Here is a 20078-nt window from a genome sequence, read left to right on the forward strand (position 1 = left end):
GCATTCCTGAGTCTGCATCAATCTGGTACCACTACTTCCAGACTCCGTATTTCATGAAACTAATGAACTTTTTTTCCCAAGCCATTTTCATTCAAGTGATGGTTGTACATATTTGAGCTATGACATGGTCCACCCTTTAAGGAATACTGCCATAAATATTGGTGGCATTCCCCAGGGCTCTGTTCTAGACCGTATTGTCTTCTTACACCTTTCCCTGTGTGAGCTCATCCATTCCCTTGCCTTGAAATATTATCTATCCTGAAGACTCCTAAAGCATTTCTGGCCCAGACTCTTCCTTTGAACCCCAAATCATGGAACAAACTCTGTAATGGATATCACCACTTGGGTCTCTCCCTGGTACCTCAAACTCAACATGTCCAAGCTTGAAGTTAATCTGCTCCTTTGAGCCTGTCTATCCTCCAGACCTTATCATCTCAATAAAATGGCACCACCATCTACTCAATTGCTTGAGCGAGAAACCCATGAATTGACATTACTTCTTCCTTTTCCCTCATTGTGACATCTGATCCATCGCCAGATCTTATTGTATCCTGTCCTCTCCATCCCTACTGCTGCTCCCTCAGCCAAGGCCACTGCTGTGTCTCTTTTGACCACCGCCATGGACTCCTAATAGGTTTCCCTGCCTCCTGACTTGGCCTCTCCAGTTGCTTCTCTACACTGCAGTCAACATGATCTTTCTACTATTCAAAACTGGTCAAATCCTTTCTCTTTGAATCATAAGAAGTCCCTGCTGTCCATCCCCACTGCATCTGGTGAGGTCCATAATGTAAGCTTCATTGTACTTTTACTGAATTTATTGTCTGCTTTCCCACTAGTCTCTAAGATCTTTGGAGCACAGGAACTGATGCATATCCCCCCCCCACCTGTGCCTGGTACACAGTAGATAATAAATGTGAAGTCAAATGAATGGATGAATTTGCAGCATTGTTTTGTAAACTATGGCTTGTGACCCATCAGCGCATCATGGAATCAACCAAGTGGATTTATAATGAGCTTTCATTTTAAATAGAAGAAAAAAAATAGATGAGAGTAGTATGTAATAAAGGTATTATTTCATGCAACTTTTTATTATAAAATGTAAAATATGTTTCTTATAGTGAGTTGCAAAGGAATAAAAATGAAAGCCTCTGGGGCGCCTGGATGGCTCAGTGGATTAAGCCTCTGCCTTGAGCTCAGGTCATGATCTCAGGGTCCTGGGATTGAGTCCCGCATTGGGCTCTCTGCTCATCGGAGAGCCTGCTTCCCCCTCTCTCTCTGCCTGCCTCTCTGCCTACTTGTGATTTCTCTCTCTCTCTGTGTCAAATAAATAAATAAATAAAATCTTAAAAAAAAAAATGAAAGCCTCTGGTTTATCACAAGCAAGCATTTTTTTTTTTTTTAATAATGAGAAAAAGCAAAACTTAAAGGAAAACTTAGGGGGGGGGGAAGTGGTCAAACTCCTTCGTGACTGAAAAAGACTCCTGCCCTAGGGGATTTGTACTTTTACAAATTTCAAGGCCTGAAGTTCAAAGAGGAAGTGGCCTACTTCAGAGTTTTAGGTTTCTGCAAGCAAGTGACAAAAGAACTTAAAATCCTCCACAGATCCTGCCTGGCATCTACAACCACAGGTCGACTGAGCCCAGGAGGGCTGTTTAATTCTATTTCCTCGAAAGTATATCGTAAGCATATTTTGTCTTATGTCCTGGAGAATTTGTGAACCGGCTGCTTCTCCAGTCTTCTCTGTTGGAGAGCTGAGGGCCTGAGCCAATGAGGTGCTGCCGTTCTGTTTCCATAGCGATGAAAGAAACAAACCTTTGCCTGCCACCTCCCAAGGACAAACCTCACGACTCAAGGCCCAAGTCAAGAGAGTCTGAACGGAAGGTTGGCTTTCTCCTCCAGTTTGACTTTCGTTGCAATATTGAAAGACTCAAACTGGACCATCCTTAGACGGGACATTTGTCCTCGTGCCTGTTCAGCCTTTGTAAAAGCCTTTGACAGGATTCCCTGGAAGTCTTTCTCCGCCCCACACATACTGTGGATTTTCTGCTTTGGCATTTCGGTCACTTGGAATGACCACTAACATCTCAAGTTCTGGAACCTCTGGATTTGATCTAAAAGAAATGCTGATTTTATGTTGATGAGAAAATGGGAAACAGTTTCTCTATAAAATTATGGTGTCTTTAAGACTCTTGACGTGGAGAAGAACCACATGAGAGAAACAAACCTTTGAGCAGTACAAGGTAAGCTCTTTGGAAAAGATGTTTTATGTAACTTTTTCGTGTGGTTATTAGTACGAACCTGGGACCTTTCTGAAGGCTCGGCTGGCTCATTGGTAACTACAGCGTCACCACCTGATGCATTCAGTCCACTGAGCCTCGGGTAAAATCATCAGGGAGAAACAGGAATGGAAAAGAGTAGAGAGAAGGAATCCTAAATCAGAAATGGGTGTGCATGCAAAGATACACACACACACACACACATACACACGTACACCTCTATATTCTTAAAGCCATACAATGCAACATCAAGCCACTGAATGCAGTAGATCTATCTATGCTGATGTGGAAATAATCTACCAGATATCCTGTTATGTAAAAAGAACAAGACATGGTATAGTGTATAAATGTACTCTCATTTATGTAAAAATTTTTAAGAATTATATGTATACATACATGTATATATACATACATATGTACATATATGAACATATATTGTCATAGAACATATCTGGAAACATACCCTCAGTAAAAGCCTGTTAACGGTGGTTCCCTCATGGGAGAATACTGGAAGTAAAGGGCTGATATTTAGCTTGTATATAGTCATTGAAATATTGAAATATTGCCATACTGGTTGTATATACAGTTGACCCTTGAATAACAACCTTGAACAATGGCAGGGGTTGGGGCATTGACCCCCGTGCAGTCAAAAATCCTACTATAACTTTTGATTCCTCAAAAATATAACTACTACTGTTGACCTACTGGCCTACTGTTGATCAGAAGACTTACCCATAACATACAGTCAATTAACACATATTATTTTTAAAGTATTTATTTATTTATTTGAGAGAGAGAGTGTGTGTGTGTAGGGGCTTGGGAGGGAGGGGCAGAGGGAGAGGAAGAGAGAATCGTAAGCAGACTCCATGCTGAATGCAGCGCCGGACATGGGCCATGATCCCACCACCCTGAGATCACACCCTGAGATCATGACCTGAGCTGAAACCAAGAGTCAGACACTTAACTGACTGTGCCACCCAGGTGCCCCTATTTTTTTAAGACTTATTTATTAATTTTAGAAAGAGAGAATGCATATTTTTATCTTATATGTATTATATACTATACTCTTATATTAATATCTAAAATTCTTAATTTTTTCAGTATTCCTGGGCTACATGGTTCCTCTGTAAGTTTTTTCATATTGTTGCAAATTTCCAAAAAATTTTCCAATGTACTTATTGAAAAAATCAGTATATGAGTCGAACTGTATAGTTTAAGCTGGTATCATTCAAGGATCAACTGTATACATTGTCCAAAGCCCTCAAATGACCTCTCTGCTACCTTGGCTGCCCCAGCTCCTCCCCTGGAACCCCCAGATCTGCTATGATTAAGCAACTAAGGGTTTAATGCCCGGCACAAACTGGCACAAGGGTGGGAGTGGGGTCCTGCAGCGCCCCGTTCCAGCTATCGCCCAAGTCTATTCTGATGGTTCAACAGCCGTGTCTTATTAGTTGCTAAATATTTTGAGTATTTATCCCCATCAGTGTTCAGGAGGGGCCTTCACTTTTTAAAAGCAAAAGAATATACACCAAGGCATTGTTTACAACAGAAAAAAAAAAAGGAAACAACCAAATGTTCGTCAGTACACAACTGGCTAAAAATACAATGCATATGGTTGTAGGATAGAAATTTATACAGTTATGATGATAAAGAAACAAATCTTAGACTTGTTTTGTAGATTTGCCTTAAGTATAATTTAAATTATGGATTTGCTTTAAATTTGTTTTAAAATGTTTGTTTAAAACAATCTAGTATTAGAGGAGTGGGGTGGGTACAGATGAATGAGATTAGCCACAAATTGCTAATTGTCAAAGATGGGTGACAGGTGAGTTCATTATACTGTTTTTTTTTCTCTACTTTTGTACATTTAAAAAATTTATCCACAGTAAACTTAAGTTTAAAAAATGATGATACATCTATAGTTACCAACATTAAAAGAAGCTCATGACATTGGTTGATAAAAGCTATATGTAGAATATATGTATAGTTTCTTCCCATTTATGGAAATCTCTATAAATCTCTTTTAGTCTAGAGAGAATTCTAGAAGTTATTAACCAAAATATTTCCAGTGGTCATCATGTTAGTATTTCAGATAATGTTTACTTCCTTAGGTTTTCCTGTATTTTGATTTTCTTTACAGTGAGCCTATTTCAATTTAACACACATGCACAAACACATGCATACACACACATACACACATAAACATTTTATCTCCAAATATTAGAAATAAAAGCTTCTGTATACAAAAATACCACTAGGGTTTGTAATATTCCTAAACTCAATTACCAGCTTTTGAGAACCTAACGTGTACAAGGCAGTGTGCTGAGAGCTTTTCTGACATGGTCTCATCTCATGTGCATGACCGCCCGATGAGGCAGAACTTCCATGTCCCTATTTTGCAGATGAAGAAAATGAGACCCAGAAAAGTAAAAATAAATGTCTTGAGGTCCCATAGCTATTAAGTAGACAAGCTATTATGCAAAGTCAGGCCCACCTGACTCCAGAACCCAAGGAAAATCTTAGTAAAGAATGTTGTGGAGGAAGAAAAAAACCCATAATCCTGACATTCTTGCCCAATTTTCATTTATCACCATATTCTTTTCAAACTTTTGTGCATCTAGGTACATACTTTTACATAATTGTATCCATTGCATATATACCATTTTATATCTTTGTTCTTAACCATTTCCTCATGTTCTCACAGGCTGTCAAATAATCTGTTAAAATCTATGTAAGACTCCCACTGAGTGGCTGTACAATCATTTACCAGTCATTTTGGTTTTTTGAACTCTAATTTTTCATATTATCTATAACGTTGCGACAATGATGACATTTTTGCAGCTCCTCCGTGGAGCTCCTTCCTCCTTGCTGAGTCGGTCCCGGTGGTGAGAGCCACTCAGTTTATCAGTCAGGGAACAAATATTTAGTCAGGACCCATTGTGGACAAGTTACTGTGCCAGTCTCCATGGAGACACAGGGAATGACTTGGTGGAGTCCCGCCCTTCAGGAACCGCACAGTGTGGGTGGTCAGGCAAGAAATGGAATAAAGGCAGCGCTGAGAGCCAGCCTCCTTGGCCTCTCACTGTCTACACCAGGGACTCCTGCCAAGCTGCCCAAGGTCAGGATTGGTTCCTGTCCTTGCAGGAAGCAGACACCAGATCTGAAGCAGCAGCAGAGCTCCCTTATTGCCATGGCTATATCCTCCTTTCAGGCTCATCTGAGTTCTAGCCCCTGTGGTGTCACCTTCTCGGCCTGGGTTGTCCACCCCGGCTTCCTCCCTGGCCCTGTCTCCCTGAGATCTTCTGACTGGCCCCCAAGCACAACAGAACACAGTTAGATGTGGGGGGCCCTGTCACCGGTCTCAAGGCTCGTGCTGTTTACCCAGTTTCCTGGCCGCGCAGCACCCTGAGCCAGCCCATCCTGCAGGCCTACCTCCACCTGTACATCCTGCCTTTCTCCCAAGGCCGGCTCTCCTACCCTGGTTCCACAGCCCCCTCAGCTCCCTTTCTGATGGCTGCCCTTGGGACGACAAGTTCCCCAAGGGCAGGGTGCAGGCGTGCAGTATCCCACAGCAGCTAGCATTGTCCTGACGACAAGAGCCTGTAAGTATTTTTGCTGTTTGTTTGTTTGTTTTAAGATTTTATTCATTCATTGAAAGAGACCGAGACAGAGAGAGCACAAGCAGGGGCAGAGGAAGAGCGAGAGGGAGTATAGCATCCCCACTGGGCTGGGAGCCTGATGTGGGGCTTTATCCCAGGACCTGGGGATCATGACCTGACTCAAAGGCAGACGCCTAACCACCTGAGCCACCCAGGTGCCCCAGTATTTTTGTTCTTAAATGAACATTTACAGGCAGCCCAGGAGTCACCCCTTTTGAGTTTGTTTCCTCATCTGTAAAATGGACTCAATGTTATTGGTTGCCTTTTGCTCTGAAAGTCAATAAACCATGCAATGGTTTCTCAGGCACTGGTCACATTATACAAAAAAGTTTGTTTCGTTTTTCAGTTGATTCGTAAATTTATTCCAGTATCCTGTGGGAAACCAGCCTTTGACATTTGAGTTGAATCTGCTGTCGTCGTAATCCTTCTGTGGGTCTGTTGGTTCTCCTAACATTTTTTGGCATTGGTTTTCATTTTCTATCGACTAATCCACTGATATCATTTAAAAACTAAATTGTGTTACAAGTTTATTAATGAAAAGTTAGAGTTTCTGCCCCCTCCCCCCCACCCCCGCCCCTCACTTCTCGGTTCCACTCCTCGGCACGCTGCTTAGGCACAGCTAGTTTCAACCCTCGAAGCTATTTCTTTCTGAATTTAACTTCATACTTCTGAGTAATTTGCCTCCACTCCGTTTGTTAATTCTTCAGTTTTAGCCATTGTCTTGACTTCCTGGTGTGGTAGATGGGGATTCGGCCCTAAAATGCCCGCCCTCCGTCGCCCTCCCCCACTCTTCGAATGTAGTCCCAATTCACTTTTCAGTTAAATCACTATTAAGTGTTTGCATTAACATATATGAGTGAGTACCTTACTACAATCACGTTGACTTTCTTCCATTATATTTTTAACTTGGGATCATCAGGCAATTTTTATTTTCTTGGGTTTCTATGTTTCTATTGGTAATTTCACCCCAGTTGCTCTGTTTCCTATTACAACTGCTCTGTAAAAAATGACCACAAATTTAGTGGCTTAAAACAACACCAATTTATTCTCCTACAGTTCTGAGGTCAGATGTCTGAAATGGGTCTCCCTGAGCTAACATCAAGGTGTTGACGGGACTTGGTTCCTTCTGGAGGCTTTAGCGGAGAACCATTTCCTTGCCTTATCCAGCTTACAGAGGTGCCCACATTCCTTGGCTTGTGGCCCTTCCTTGATCACTCTACCTCCTCTTCCATCATCACATTTTCTTCTCTGACTCTGACTCTTCCTCTCATGAAGAGGTTTGTGATGACCTTGGGCCCACACAGATAATCTGGGGTCATCTCCCTTCTCAAGATCCTCAGCTTAATCACAGCTGTAAATCTTCTTTTTGCACGTCAGGGGACTATCCACAGGTTCCAGGGATGGGTGCTTGGACATGTTTGCGGGGAGGGCCCGACCCCTGGCCTACTACGTGCTCTAACAGATCTGCCAGAGGCCTGTCCATAGTATCCAACAATCCACCAGTTCCAAGTCCTGAGTCTTTGGGGGTCTTCGGTGTGGGAATTATTAGCCCCTTCTGGTTTGTACCCACTTTGCAGGCCTGTAGGCTTCAGCTACCAAGGGTGTGCCGAGGAATGTGGGGGGGAGTTACTGTATCAAACTTGCATGGACAACCCTTGTACAGTTCTGTTTTCCTCTCCCACTCTCCCCGTTCTAGTTGAATGAAAGCTCTTTTAGTCCTTGAATTAGGAAAAAAGCCAGTCCTTCCTCCTCCGTGTCTCCTTTGCTCTCACACGGCTACCACACTCACGACACTTATGACACCGGATGTATGTGGGTTTTCCCCCACCAAGCAACACCAGCTGGGAGTCCTATAGTTTCCCTCGATTCTGACGCTCTCCAGCTGGAGGTAGCTCTAGATCCCACAGGTAAGGACTCAGTCCACCGAGACCGTGCCCCGCGCCCTGCCCCCAGCTGCCAGAGATGCCGATCGCAAACTGTGCCGTTGCTGCCTCCTGGGCTTTGGACCATCAGCTACAAACCAGAGGTTCCCATGACCCCATCCTTAGGTTCAGATAATTTGCTGCAACAGCTCACAGAACTCAGGAAAACAGTTACTTGGATTTACCGGTTTATTAAAGGATAAGTTGGAGGATGCAGATGAACAGCCGCGTGAATCAATACAAGCAGTGAGGTCTGGGAGGGTCCCAAGTGCAGGAATTTCCATCATCATGGAGTCTGGGTGAGTCATCCTCCCGGTGCGGACATGTTTGCCAACTTGGAAGCTCACCAAACCCCATACCACTGGGAATTTTATGGAGATTTCCTCATGATATGATCAGTTATGAATTCCATTTCCAGCCCCTCTCCCCTCCTTGCTGCATGGGGACAGGGACTGAGGCTGAAAACTCTTAACTTTTTAATCATGTCTTGTTTTTCTGGTGACCAGCCCGCATCCTGGAGCCCACGCAGAACTGCCTCGTTAGAACGATGCTTCTAGTGCTCTTATCACTTGGGATTCACGAGTGTTTCAGGACCCCTGTGTCCGGAACAGGGGGCAGAGACCAATGTATATTTTTTCTATTGTCTCACAATCCTATACTATCATTTTAGTGGTGTTCTGGAAAACAAAGAAGATAAACAAATGAGTCAAGCCTCCCTGTTTATCTGTGAGTTGTCTTCTATGCAAATAATAGGGATTTTTGTTTTTGTTTTCACGGAGCCAAGAAGGAAGAGTTTTGATTTATAATAGGGCAGGTGAACAGGAATGAGAAACTGAGACACTCACTTGCACTGTAATTTGAGTAACAGAGTTAATTTTCAGTGCAAGACCTACCTTAGGAACGTCTCGCTTTAGGGAGAGCCAGTGTGGCCAGACGGAATACGGGCTTGGGATTCCTGTCCACCTCCCAGCCCTTCCCAGCCCTTCCCAGCCCTGCAACTTGCTACCCCTGTGATCGTTCTGAGCCTCAGGCTTCTCTTCTGTAAAACTGGGATAACAATAATCGACCATTTATTGTGTACCCGGCTCTCAGTAAGCACTCAAGGGTGGCAAATTTTAAATTGCTTTCAGGTCAAGTCTCTGGGGTGCCAAAGGATGGGATGTTACTTTGTAGTCAAGACCTCGCACCAGATCAACAGATTCCAGAATCTACCATCCTACCATCTGTGCTTTGGGCCTTTGCTGGGTCCTTTCTAATTGGTTTCTAGGTGTTGTTGCTTTGACTCTTAATGGTGTAACTCTCTGCCGGTACTTTCCCACTTCAGCAAGAGCTTCCTGATCTAGCAGCCAAGAGTCCCTCTGACCGCCTGCCATGTACCCCAACCCTCTCATCTACTGCACCTGCTGGGACCCCTGGAACCTGGGACCACGGAAGCTAATCAAGACCCCTCGGCCCCCGACCAAGACCTCCACAGGGAAACCCAAGTAAGGAATACAAGCATGAAATAGAACCCGGGGACTAGGTTTCCATTTGCAGGCTTCTTTCTCTTTCAATACGTCCAGTCAACCAGGCAACAAAATCCCAACGAGGCCAGAAAGCCCACATTTACGCAGCTCTCCCAGCCCACCTCCTGGCAGCACGTGGCTCCTGCCAGTCCTGCTTAGGCTCAGTGTCATTTTAAATGAGGAAATCTCAGAGTGAGCGCAGCAGGGAAAGGGCGGCTTCTAACCAAAGGGCCCCATAGTCCCCATGGGGGACAAGCTATGCTGCCAACCCAGGGTCCCCTGGGAAGTGAACCTCAACTAAACCTCCTTCTGCTAGAGATTCCCCAAGACCTTCCAGACTTTAAAGATTTCAGCAGTTGGAGCACATATTCTGATTTTGAGTCGTCGTGGCAGCCCTCGACCTCATCTGAGAGTGCTGAAACAGGTTTCTGAATTTCTTTTTTTTTTTTTTTTTAAATTTTTTTATTTTGATAAACATATAATGTATTTTTATCCCCAGGGGTACAGGTCTGTGAATCGTCTGGTTTACACATTTCACAGCACTCATCATAGCCCATACCCTCCCCAATGTCCATTTCCCCACCACCCTCTCCCGTCCCCCTTCCCCCCCGCAACCCTCAGTCTGTTTCTTGAGATTGAGTCTTTTATGGTTTGTCTCCCTCCCAATCCCATCTTTTCATTTTTTCTTTTCCTACCTCCCCCCAAATCCCCCCACCTTGCATCTCCACTTCCTCATATCAAAGAGATCATATGATAGTTGTCTTTCTCCGATTGACTTATTTCGCTAAGCATGATACCCTCTAGTTCCATCCACGTCATCGCAAATGGCAAGATTTCATGTCTTTTGATGGCTGCATAGTATTCCATTGTGTATATATACCACATCTTCTTTATCCATTCATCTGTTGATGGACATCTAGGCGCTTTCCACAGTTTGGCTATTGTGGACATTGCTGCTATAAACATTCGGGTGCACGTGCCCCTTCGGAGCACCACGTTTGTATCTTTAGGATATATACCCAGGAGTGCAATTGCTGGGTCGTAGGGTAGCTCTATTTTCAGTTTTTTGAGGAACCTCCACACTGTTTTCCAGAGTGGTTGCACCAGCTTGCATTCCCACCAACAGTGTAGGAGGGTTCCCCTCTCTCCGCATCCTCGCCAGCATCTGTCATTTCTTGACTTGTTAATTTTAGCCATTCTGACTGGTGTGAGGTGGTATCTCATTGTGGTTTTGATTTGTATTTCCCTGATGCCGAGTGATGTGGAGCATTTTTTCATGTGTCTATTGGCCATCTGGATGTCTTCCTTGCAGAAATGTCTGTTCATGTCCTCTGCCCATTTCTTGACTGGATTATTTGTTCTTTGGGTATTGAGTTTGATAAGCTCTTTATAGATTTTGGATACGAGCCCTTTATCTGATATGTCATTTGCAAATATCTTCTCCCATTCTGTCAGTTGTCTTTTGGTTTTGTTAACTGTTTCCTTTGCTGTGCAAAAGCTTTTGATCTTGATGAAATCCCAATAGTTCATTTTTGCCCTTGCTTCTGTTGCCTTTGGCGATGTTCCTAGGAAGAAGTTGCTGCGGTTGAGGTCAAAGAGGTTGCTGCCTGCATTGTCCTCAAGGATTTTGATAGATTCCTTTCGCACATTGAGGTCCTTCATCCACTTTGAGTCTATTTTCGTGTGTGGTGTAAGGAAATAGTCCAATTTCATTTTTCTGCATGTGGCTGTCCAATTTTCCCAGCACCATTTGTTGAAGAGGCTGTCTTTTTTCCATTGGATATTCTTTCCTGCTTTGTCAAAGATTAGTTGACCATAGAGTTGAGGGTCTATTTCTGGGCTCTCTATTCTGTTCCATTGGTCTATATGTCTGTTTTTGTGCCAGTACCATACTGTCTTGATGATGACAGCTTTGTAATAGAGCTTGAAGTCTGGAATTGTGATGCCACCAACTTTGGCTTTCTTTTTCAATATTCCTTTGGCTATTCGAGGTCTTTTCTGGTTCCATATAAATTTTAGGATTATTTGTTCTATTTCTTTAAAAAAAATGGATGGGATTTTGATAGGGATTGCATTAAATGTGTAGATTGCTTTAGGTAGAATAGACATTTTCACAATATTTGTTCTTCCAATCCATGAGCATGGAATATTTTTCCATTTCTTTGTGTCTTCCTCAATTTCTTTCATGAGTACTTTATAGTTTTCTGAGTATAGATTCTTTGCCTCTTTGGTTAGATTTATTCCTAGGTATCTTATGGTTTTGGGTACGATTGTAAATGGGACTGACTCCTCAATTTCTCTTTCTTCTGTCTTGTTGTTAGTGTAAAGAAATGCGACTGATTTCTGTGCATTGACTTTATATCCTGACACTTTACTGAATTCCTGTATAAGTTCTAGCAGTTTTGGAGTGGAGCCTTTTGGGTTTTCCACATATAGTATCATATCATCTGCAAAGAGTGATAGTTTGACTTCTTCTTTGCCGATTTGGATGCCTTTAATTTCTTTTTGTTTTCTGATTGCTGAGGCTAGGACTTCTAGTACTATATTGAACAGCAGTGGTGATAACGGACATCCCTGCCGTGTTCCTGACCTTAGCGGAAAAGCTTTCAGTTTTTCTCCATTGAGAATGATATTTGCGGTGGGTTTTTCATAGATGGCTTTGATAATATTGAGGTATGTGCCTTCTATCCCTACACTTTGAAGAGTTTTAATCAGGAAGGGATGCTGCACTTTGTCAAACGCTTTTTCAGCATCTATTGAGAGTATCATATGGTTCTTACTCTTTCTTTTATTAATGTATTGTATCACATTGATGGATTTGCGGATGTTGAACCAACCTTGCAGCCCTGGAATAAATCCCACTTGGTCGTGGTGAATAATCCTTTTAATGTACTGTTGGATCCTATTGGCCAGTATTTTGGTGAGAATTTTCGCATCTGTGTTCATCAAGGATATTGGTCTGTAATTCTCTTTTTTGGTGGGATCCTTGTCTGGTTTTGGGATCAAGGTGATGCTGGCCTCATAGAATGAGTTTGGAAGTTTTCCTTCCATTTCTATTTTTTGGAACAGTTTCAGGAGAATAGGAATTAATTCTTCTTTAAATGTTTGGTAGAATTCCCCTGGGAAGCCGTCTGGTCCTGGACTTTTGTTTGTTTGGAGATTTTTGATGACTGTTTCAATCTCCTTACTGGTTATGGGTCTGTTCAGGTTATCTATTTCTTCCTGGTTCAGTTGTGGTAGTTTATATGTCTCTAGAAATGTTTCCATTTCTTCCAGGTTGTCAAATTTGTTGCCATAGAGTTGCTCGTAGTATGTTCTTATAATTGTTTGTATTTCTTTGGTGTTGGTTGTGATCTCTCCTCTTTCATTCATGATTTTATTTATTTGTGTCCTTTCTCTTTTCTTTTTGATAAGTCTGGCCAGGGGCTTATCAATCTTATTAATTCTTTCAAAGAACCAGCTCCTAGTTTTGTTGATTTGTTCTATTGTTTTTTTAGTTTCTATTTCATTGATTTCTGCTCTGATCTTTATGATTTCTCTTCTCCTGCTGGGTTTAGGCTTTCTTTGTTGTTCTCTCTCCAGCTCCTTTAGGTGTAGGGTTAGGTTGTGTATTTGAGACCTTTCTTGTTTCTTGAGAAAGGCTTGCACTGCTATATATTTTCCTCTCAGGACTGCCTTTGTTGTGTCCCACAGATTTTGAACTGTTGTGTTTTCATTATCATTTGTTTCCATGAATTTTTTCAATTCTTCTTTAATTTCCTGGTTGACCCATTCATTTTTTAGAAGGATGCTGTTTAGTCTCCATGTATTTGCGTTCTTTCCAAATTTCCTCTTGTGATTGAGTTCAAGCTTCAGAGCATTGTGGTCTGAAAATATGCAGGGAATGATCTCGATCTTTTGGTACCGATTGAGACCTGATTTATGACCCAGGATGTGGTCTATTCTGGAGAATGTTCCATGTGCACTAGAGAAGAATGTATATTCTGTTGCTTTGGGATGGAATGTTCTGAAGATATCTGTGATGTCCATCTGGTCCAGTGTGTCATTTAAGGCCTTTATTTCCTTGTTGATCTTTTGCTTAGATGATCTGTCCATTTCAGTGAGGGGAGTGTTAAAGTCCCCTGCTATTATTGTATTACTGTCGATGTATTTCTTTGATTTTGTTATTAATTGGTTTATATAGTTGGCTGCTCCCATGTTAGGGGCATAGATATTTAAGATTGTTAGATCTTCTTGTTGGACAGACCCTTTGAGTATGATATAGTGTCCTTCCTCATCTCTTATTATAGTCTTTGGCTTAAAATCTAATTGATCTGATATAAGGATTGCCACCCCAGCTTTCTTCTGATGTCCATTAGCATGGTACATTGTTTTCCACCCCCTCACTTTAAATCTGGAGGTGTCTTCGGGTCTAAAATGAGTTTCTTGTAGGCAGCATATTGATAGGTTTTGTTTTTTTATCCATTCTGATACCCTGTGTCTTTTGATTGGGGCATTTAGCCCATTAACATTCAGGGTAACTATTGAGAGATATGAATTTAGTGCCATTGTATTGCCTGTAAGGTGATTGTTACTGTATATTGTTTCTGTTTCTTTCTGATCTACTACTTTTAGGGTCTCTCTTTGCTTAGAGGACCCCTTTCAATATTTCCTGTAGAGCTGGTTTGGTGTTTGCAAATTCTTTCAGCTTTTGTTTGTCCTGGAAGCTCTTTATCTCTCCTTCTATTTTCAATGATAGCCTAGCCGGATATAGTATTCTTGGCTGCATGCTTTTCTCGTTTAGTGCTCTGAATATATCATGCCAGTTCTTTCTGGCCTGCCAGGTCTCTGTGGATAGGTCCGCTGCCAATCTAATGTTTTTACCCTTGTATGTTACAGACTTCTTTTCCCGGGCTGCTTTCAGGATTTTCTCTTTGTCGCTAAGACTTGTAAATTTTACTATCAGGTGACGAGGTGTGGACCTATTTTTATTGATTTTGAGGGGCGTTCTTAGCATCTCCTGGATTTTGATGTTTGTTCCCTTTGCCATATTAGGGAAATTCTCTCCAATAATTGTCTCCAATATACCTTCTGCTCCCCTCTCTCTTTCTTCTTCTTCTGGAATCCCAATTATTCTAATGTTGTGTCGTCTTATGGTGTCACTTATCTCTCGAATCCTCTCCTCGTGTTCCAGTAGTTGTTTGTCTCTCTTTTGCTCAGCTTCTTTGTTCTCTGTCATTTGGTCTTCTATGTCACTAATTCTTTCTTCTGCCTCATTTATCCTGGCAGTGAGAGCTTCCATTTTTGATTGCACCTCATTAATAGCTTTTTTTATTTCAACTTGGTTAGATTTTAGTTCTTTTATTTCTCCAGAAAGGGCTTTTATCTCTCCGGAGAGGGTTTCTCTAATATCTTCTATGCCTTTTTCGAGCCCGGCTAGAACCTTGAGAATTGTCATTCTGAACTCTAGATCTGTCATGCTACCTATGTCTGTATTGATTAGGTCTCCAGCCTTCGGTACGGCCTCTTGTTCTTTTTTTTTGAGGTGAGTTTTTCCGCCTTGTCATTTTGTCCAGGTAGGATTTGCTTTCTCCTGCTGTGGAATTCCGCTGTTCTTGATGACTGAAGTTGGTTTTGGATCGGTTTCTTGTTGATCTTCTGGGGGGAGGGGCCTGTTGTAGTGATTCTCAAGTGTCCTTGCCGCAGGCGGAATTGCACCGCCCTTGCCAGGGGCCGGGCTAAGGAATCCGCTCGGGTTTGCTTTCGGGAGCTTTTGTTCCCTGAGCGCTTTCCGTAGAGTTCCGGAGGACGGGAATGAAGATGGCGGCCTCCCAGTCTCCGGCCCGGAGGAGCCGAGAGCTTGGGGTTCCGCTCCTCAGTGCGCTCTCAGAGCAAAGCGCCCAATAGCCCCGCCTCCCTGGCTTGCGGTCGCGCCTCGAGGAAAGCAGTCAATTGTTGGAGCTGGAGAACAGCGCCGGGTCGCTTTTGTCTCCGTGGCCTCCGGCCGCGCTCCGAGCCCACCCAGCCTGCGACCGGCACAAGGTAACCCCGGGCTTAGAGCTCACTCCTCGGCTTTGTCGCTATAGCCGGCTTCCCCGCTCCAATACCTGCGAGCTCTGCGGCACTCAGACGCCCCCAGTCCTTCTGTGACCCTGCGGGTCCTGGGGTTATGCTGACCCCGCCTGGGTTTCCCCCCAGTTTAGCCTCTGGAGCGATGTCTCCCACTGGAGCCGACTTTTAAAAGTCCCGATTTTGTGCTCCGTCGCTCCGCCGCTTGCCGGGTGCCGGCCCCTCCCCCCGGGGTCTATCTTCCCGTCGCTTTGGATTCACTTCTCCGCAGGTCCTACCTTTCAGAAAGTGATCGATTTTCTGTTTCTGGGATTGTTGCTCTTCTTCTCTTCGATTTCCCGTTGGATTTATAGGTGTTCACACTGGTTAGATAAGCTATCTAGCTGATCTCCTGCTACCCGATGTCGTCTCAGCCTGCTACTTCTCCGCCATCTTGACTCCTCCCTCCAGGTTTCTGAATTTCTAATTTTCTCTCTTTCTTCATTTATTTTTCACTTGCAGGCTATCTCCTCTTCCTCCAGCTGCGAAAAAACAAAGTTATGTTCAACCAACAACAAAACCCTTTGTTGCCCCGAAGTGAGTATTTTTATGTCCCTGGGGGCAGGAATTGCTAGAATCCACTAGGATTTCCCCCAAACTTCTGATCTACATGCAAATTGTGTGACCCTCTGCACCCACAGCTTTCAAAGTCACAACAAATGAGCTCTCGGGTAGGGTGGCCCTGAGAGGTGCTATTTCCTGCCCTACAATGAACAATATGCAATGCTTGTCATAGGCAAAGAGCCTGGGGAGCCTCCCTGGTATTTATGGAGGTGACTCATTCTTTTACTGATTATTTTTCTATGTCTAAGTTTTTCTGTAGCTTGTAGATCTGTTTTTACTCAAAAATCAAACTGTTATCCATCATTTATAAACTTAGAAGTATGACTTAGTTTTAGGCCTTTGCATGAATCTTGTTATTCAATATATTTATTTATTTGGAAAATATTTGTTGAGCCCCTATTATTTGCTGGGCATTGTTTCAGGTGCAAGGAAACAGCAACGAACATAGCAGAGACTCTGCTCCTGGAACTTACATTCTAGCGGGGAGGGTAGATAGAAACAAGTTAATACAGCCGATGCGTCCCAGTGCAGCGTAGAAAATAACACAGGAAAGGGAGGAGGGGGTGGTGAGGGTGGGGTTGTGATTTTATATAGGGAGTTCAGGGCAATCCTTGTATAAAAGGGACAGCAGGACTGGGACTAGCACTCCTGGCAGAGGGAACAGCAAGTACGAAGGCCCTGAGTGGGGACCCATTTGGCCCATTTGGTCTTTTCCAGGAAAGCAAAGAGGCCTGTGTGGCAGGAGTGGAGGGTGTAAGGAGACAGTGGTGGGAGATAAGGTGAGAGAAGTAGCAGGGATAATGAATGTCGTTGGCAGAAGAATGACCCCCCAAAGATGCCCATATCTCAAAACCTGGAAACTGTGATTATGCTCCGTTACTCATCAAGGGGAAATTAAGGTTGCAGATGGAATGATGTTTGCTAATCAGCTGACTCTGAGATGCACAGATCATCCCGGATTATCCGGGTGGGCCCAAAGTCATCACCAAGTTCCTTCTGCATGAAAGAGGAGATGTGAGGCAATTGTTGGCTCTGATGGAGAAAAAAGGCCACTAGGAACACGGGAAGCTTCTAGGAGCTGGGAAAGGCAAGGAAACAAATTTTCCTGTGGAGTCTCTGGGAGAAATATATACTTGTCAACACCTAGATTTTTTTAGCCCAGTAAGACCCATTTCAGACTTTGACACCTAGAACTGTGAGGTAATGAATTGGTTTTGTTTTAAGCCATTGAGCTTGTAGTAATTTTTGGAGCAGCAATAAGAAGCTCGTACAGCCTCTCTGCTTACTTGTGATTTCTGGCAAATAAATAAATAAAATCTTTTAAAAAAAGGGGGGGGTGCCTGGGTGGCTCAGTGGGTTAAAGCCTCTGCCTTTGGCTCAAGTCATGATCCCAGGGTCCTGGGATCGAGCCCCGCATCAGGCTCTCTGCTCAGCAGGGAGCCTGCTTCCTCCTCTCTCTCTCTCTCTCTCTCTCTCTCTGCCTGCCTCTCTGCCTACTTGTGATCTCTGTCTGTCAAATAAATAAATAAAATCTTTAAAAGAAAAAAAAGAAAAGAAACTCGTACAGTAAAGTTTGCTGGACCGTGTAAGGACTTTGGCTTTTACTTCGAAAGGGGCGGTGTATTAGCTGCTAGGCCTGCCATAGCCAAACAAACAAACAAACAAACAAACAACAACAAAAAACTCACAGGCTGTGTGGCTCACACAACAGGAGTTTATTTTCTCACAGTTCTAGAGGTTGGAAGTCAAAGACCAAGTGCCCACAGGGTTGGTTTCCTCTCCGGACTCTCTCCTTGGCTTGTAAATAACCACCTACTTGCTGCCTCTTCATATGGTCTTTTCTCTGCGGGTGCCCATCCCTTGTGTCTCTGTGTGTGTCCTGACTCTCTTACAAGGACACCAGTAAGGTTGGATTCATGCCCACCCTAGTCGCCTCATTTGTCTTAATCCCCCTTTAAAGGCCCTAGGAGGTACTAGGGATTAGGACTGCCACATATGACATTTCAGAGGACCCAATCCAGCCCTTTATAGACAGAAAGGCATCAGAGGATTCTGAGAAGAGTGACCTGATCCAACTTGCATTTTCAAAGGACCGCTCTGGCTACTGTGTTGAGAACGGACTACAGTGACCAAGGGTAGAATCAGGGAGGCCAGATAAGATGTAATTGTAGGGACACAAGCAAGAGAAGATGGTGCTTGGACCTGGTGGAAACAACACAGAGGAGGAGAAGTGGTTGCCTTGAGATATATTCTGAAGATAGAAACTAGTAGAACCTGCTAATGGGATGGGTGTTAAGTACGAGAGAAAGGCAAAAGGAAGAGGCAATGATGACTTCAAGATTTGGAGCTGAGCAACAGGAAGGATGGAATTACCATTTTCTGCAATTGGGGAAGGCTGCAGGAGGTGCATGTTTATAGGGGTTTGAGCGTAGAAAGTTCTGGATGCCTCGCACTATCCAAGTGGCAATGTCAAGTAAGCAGGATATATGGGTCTGGAAGAGAGGTCTGGGCTGCAGATACACATTTGACAGTCATGGGCATACACAGGAGACCTAGAGCCCTGGCCTCGATGAGATCTCCAAGGCAGGGAGTGGAGCCAGGAAGTCAGAAAAGGTGGGAGAACAGAAACTAGGAGCACTCCAGGGTTGAGAGGTCAGAAAGACCCCAAAAGAAGACTGACAAGGAGTGGCCAGTGAGGGAGATGAAGGATTATCTACCTGGCGTCCTAGAAGCAAAATGACAAAAACGTTCCAAGAAGGAGGGTCTAATTATCTGTGTCAAATACTGCTGAAAAGTAATTGAGATAAAGGCTAAGAAATACTGTTGGGTTGAATGGCCTGAAGGTCGTTGGTGACAGCGAAGAGGATTGTTTCAGTGGTGGAGGTGACAAAGTCTGAGCGGAGTGGGATCCATTCATAGCAAGGGATCAACTGAATGGTCGTGTGGGTGAGCTGGTTCCTAGTTCCTGCCTTCTGTGTGGTAGGACTCCTGGCATGATCACCCCTGTGGGTCTTACCGGACCCCAATTCATAGACAAGCTCAAGGCCTCGGTCTCCCCGGACCCCTTGTTGGGCGCGACCTAACTCACACCCACAGCTCCACTCTGCCCACCAATTAGCCCCAGCTAACACTGTCCTAGTCCTGCTTTGCAATATGGTGAGGGACAATTTGTGGGTACTTCTAAAATTCAAAGACCTGTTCACCGTACTTATAACTTTCCAGGGAGACCCTACTCACTGGGGCTCCACGTCAGCCAGTCTCCAAGTCCTACTGAGTCAGCACTGAGTGAGGCTGGGCAACGGAGCAGTTGGGAGCAGGAGGGTTCACAGGAAGGGGCTCAGGTAGACACTGACATGACCTACAAATGAGGACATGAAGAATCTGTTCACCCGTCAACTTTTAACTTGGACCTCCAGCCTCAGACACACATCTCTGTGAATGACATCTTTTTTGCTAATTCTATAATTTCCTTGCAAACATACAATGTACTTTTTGTATTTCAAAAGTTTTAATTCTCACATATGAACTACAACATAATTGTCATCCCCTTGCCTCAGCAATTCTTTTTTTTTTTTTTTTTTTTTTAATATATCAGGAGCCTTGAAAAATGGCAATAGGCTGGGTGCTCTGAACTACTGGGAGACACAGTTGGCAAATGGCTTTATCTGTAATTCTTTATAGCACTTAACTTTTTCTTCTTCTATTTTCAGTATTTATGTGCCCCCCTTTTTTTCTCTCCTTAAATATAAAGTATCACATCTCATTCCATTTCTCTTGGAAAGGAGCACTGTGGTTTGCATACATTAACCACTCCTTGAATTCATCATATGAGAAAATGTGAGGCTCTTTGGCATCAATGTGATTTCATAGTTTGGTTAGTGTAGTCGGAGTCATCTGAGTAGGTTGACAAGGAAAGACGAGAGTCGAGGAGAGGCATTCTGGATCGACCACTCTTTTTACTTTTCAGAGCTGTGAAACACAATCCCAACAAAATAAGTGCCCATAAGCCATACTCTGACCCTTGGAGCAGCTCTGAATTGAGTGCAATGCTGTGGGAGGTCTCTG

General features: G+C 43.6%; 1 protein-coding gene across 1 annotated transcript in view; it reads left to right on the forward strand.

The window, feature by feature from the left end:
• Positions 1-9228: 9228 nt before the first annotated feature.
• FLACC1 (flagellum associated containing coiled-coil domains 1) overlaps positions 9229-20078 on the forward strand; it is a gene marked incomplete at its 5' end in the record, with an annotated part of 31709 nt that continues 20859 nt past the window's right edge. The window contains 2 exons of the mRNA XM_080797973.1: positions 9229-9341; positions 15912-15986. Coding sequence (XP_080654099.1) covers positions 9229-9341; positions 15912-15986 — 188 coding nt within the window. The remainder of the gene's footprint in view (positions 9342-15911; positions 15987-20078) is intronic.

The sequence above is a fragment of the Martes martes genome (genome assembly GCF_963455335.1).
Source record: "Martes martes genome assembly, chromosome: 3".
Lineage (NCBI taxonomy): Eukaryota > Metazoa > Chordata > Mammalia > Carnivora > Mustelidae > Martes > Martes martes.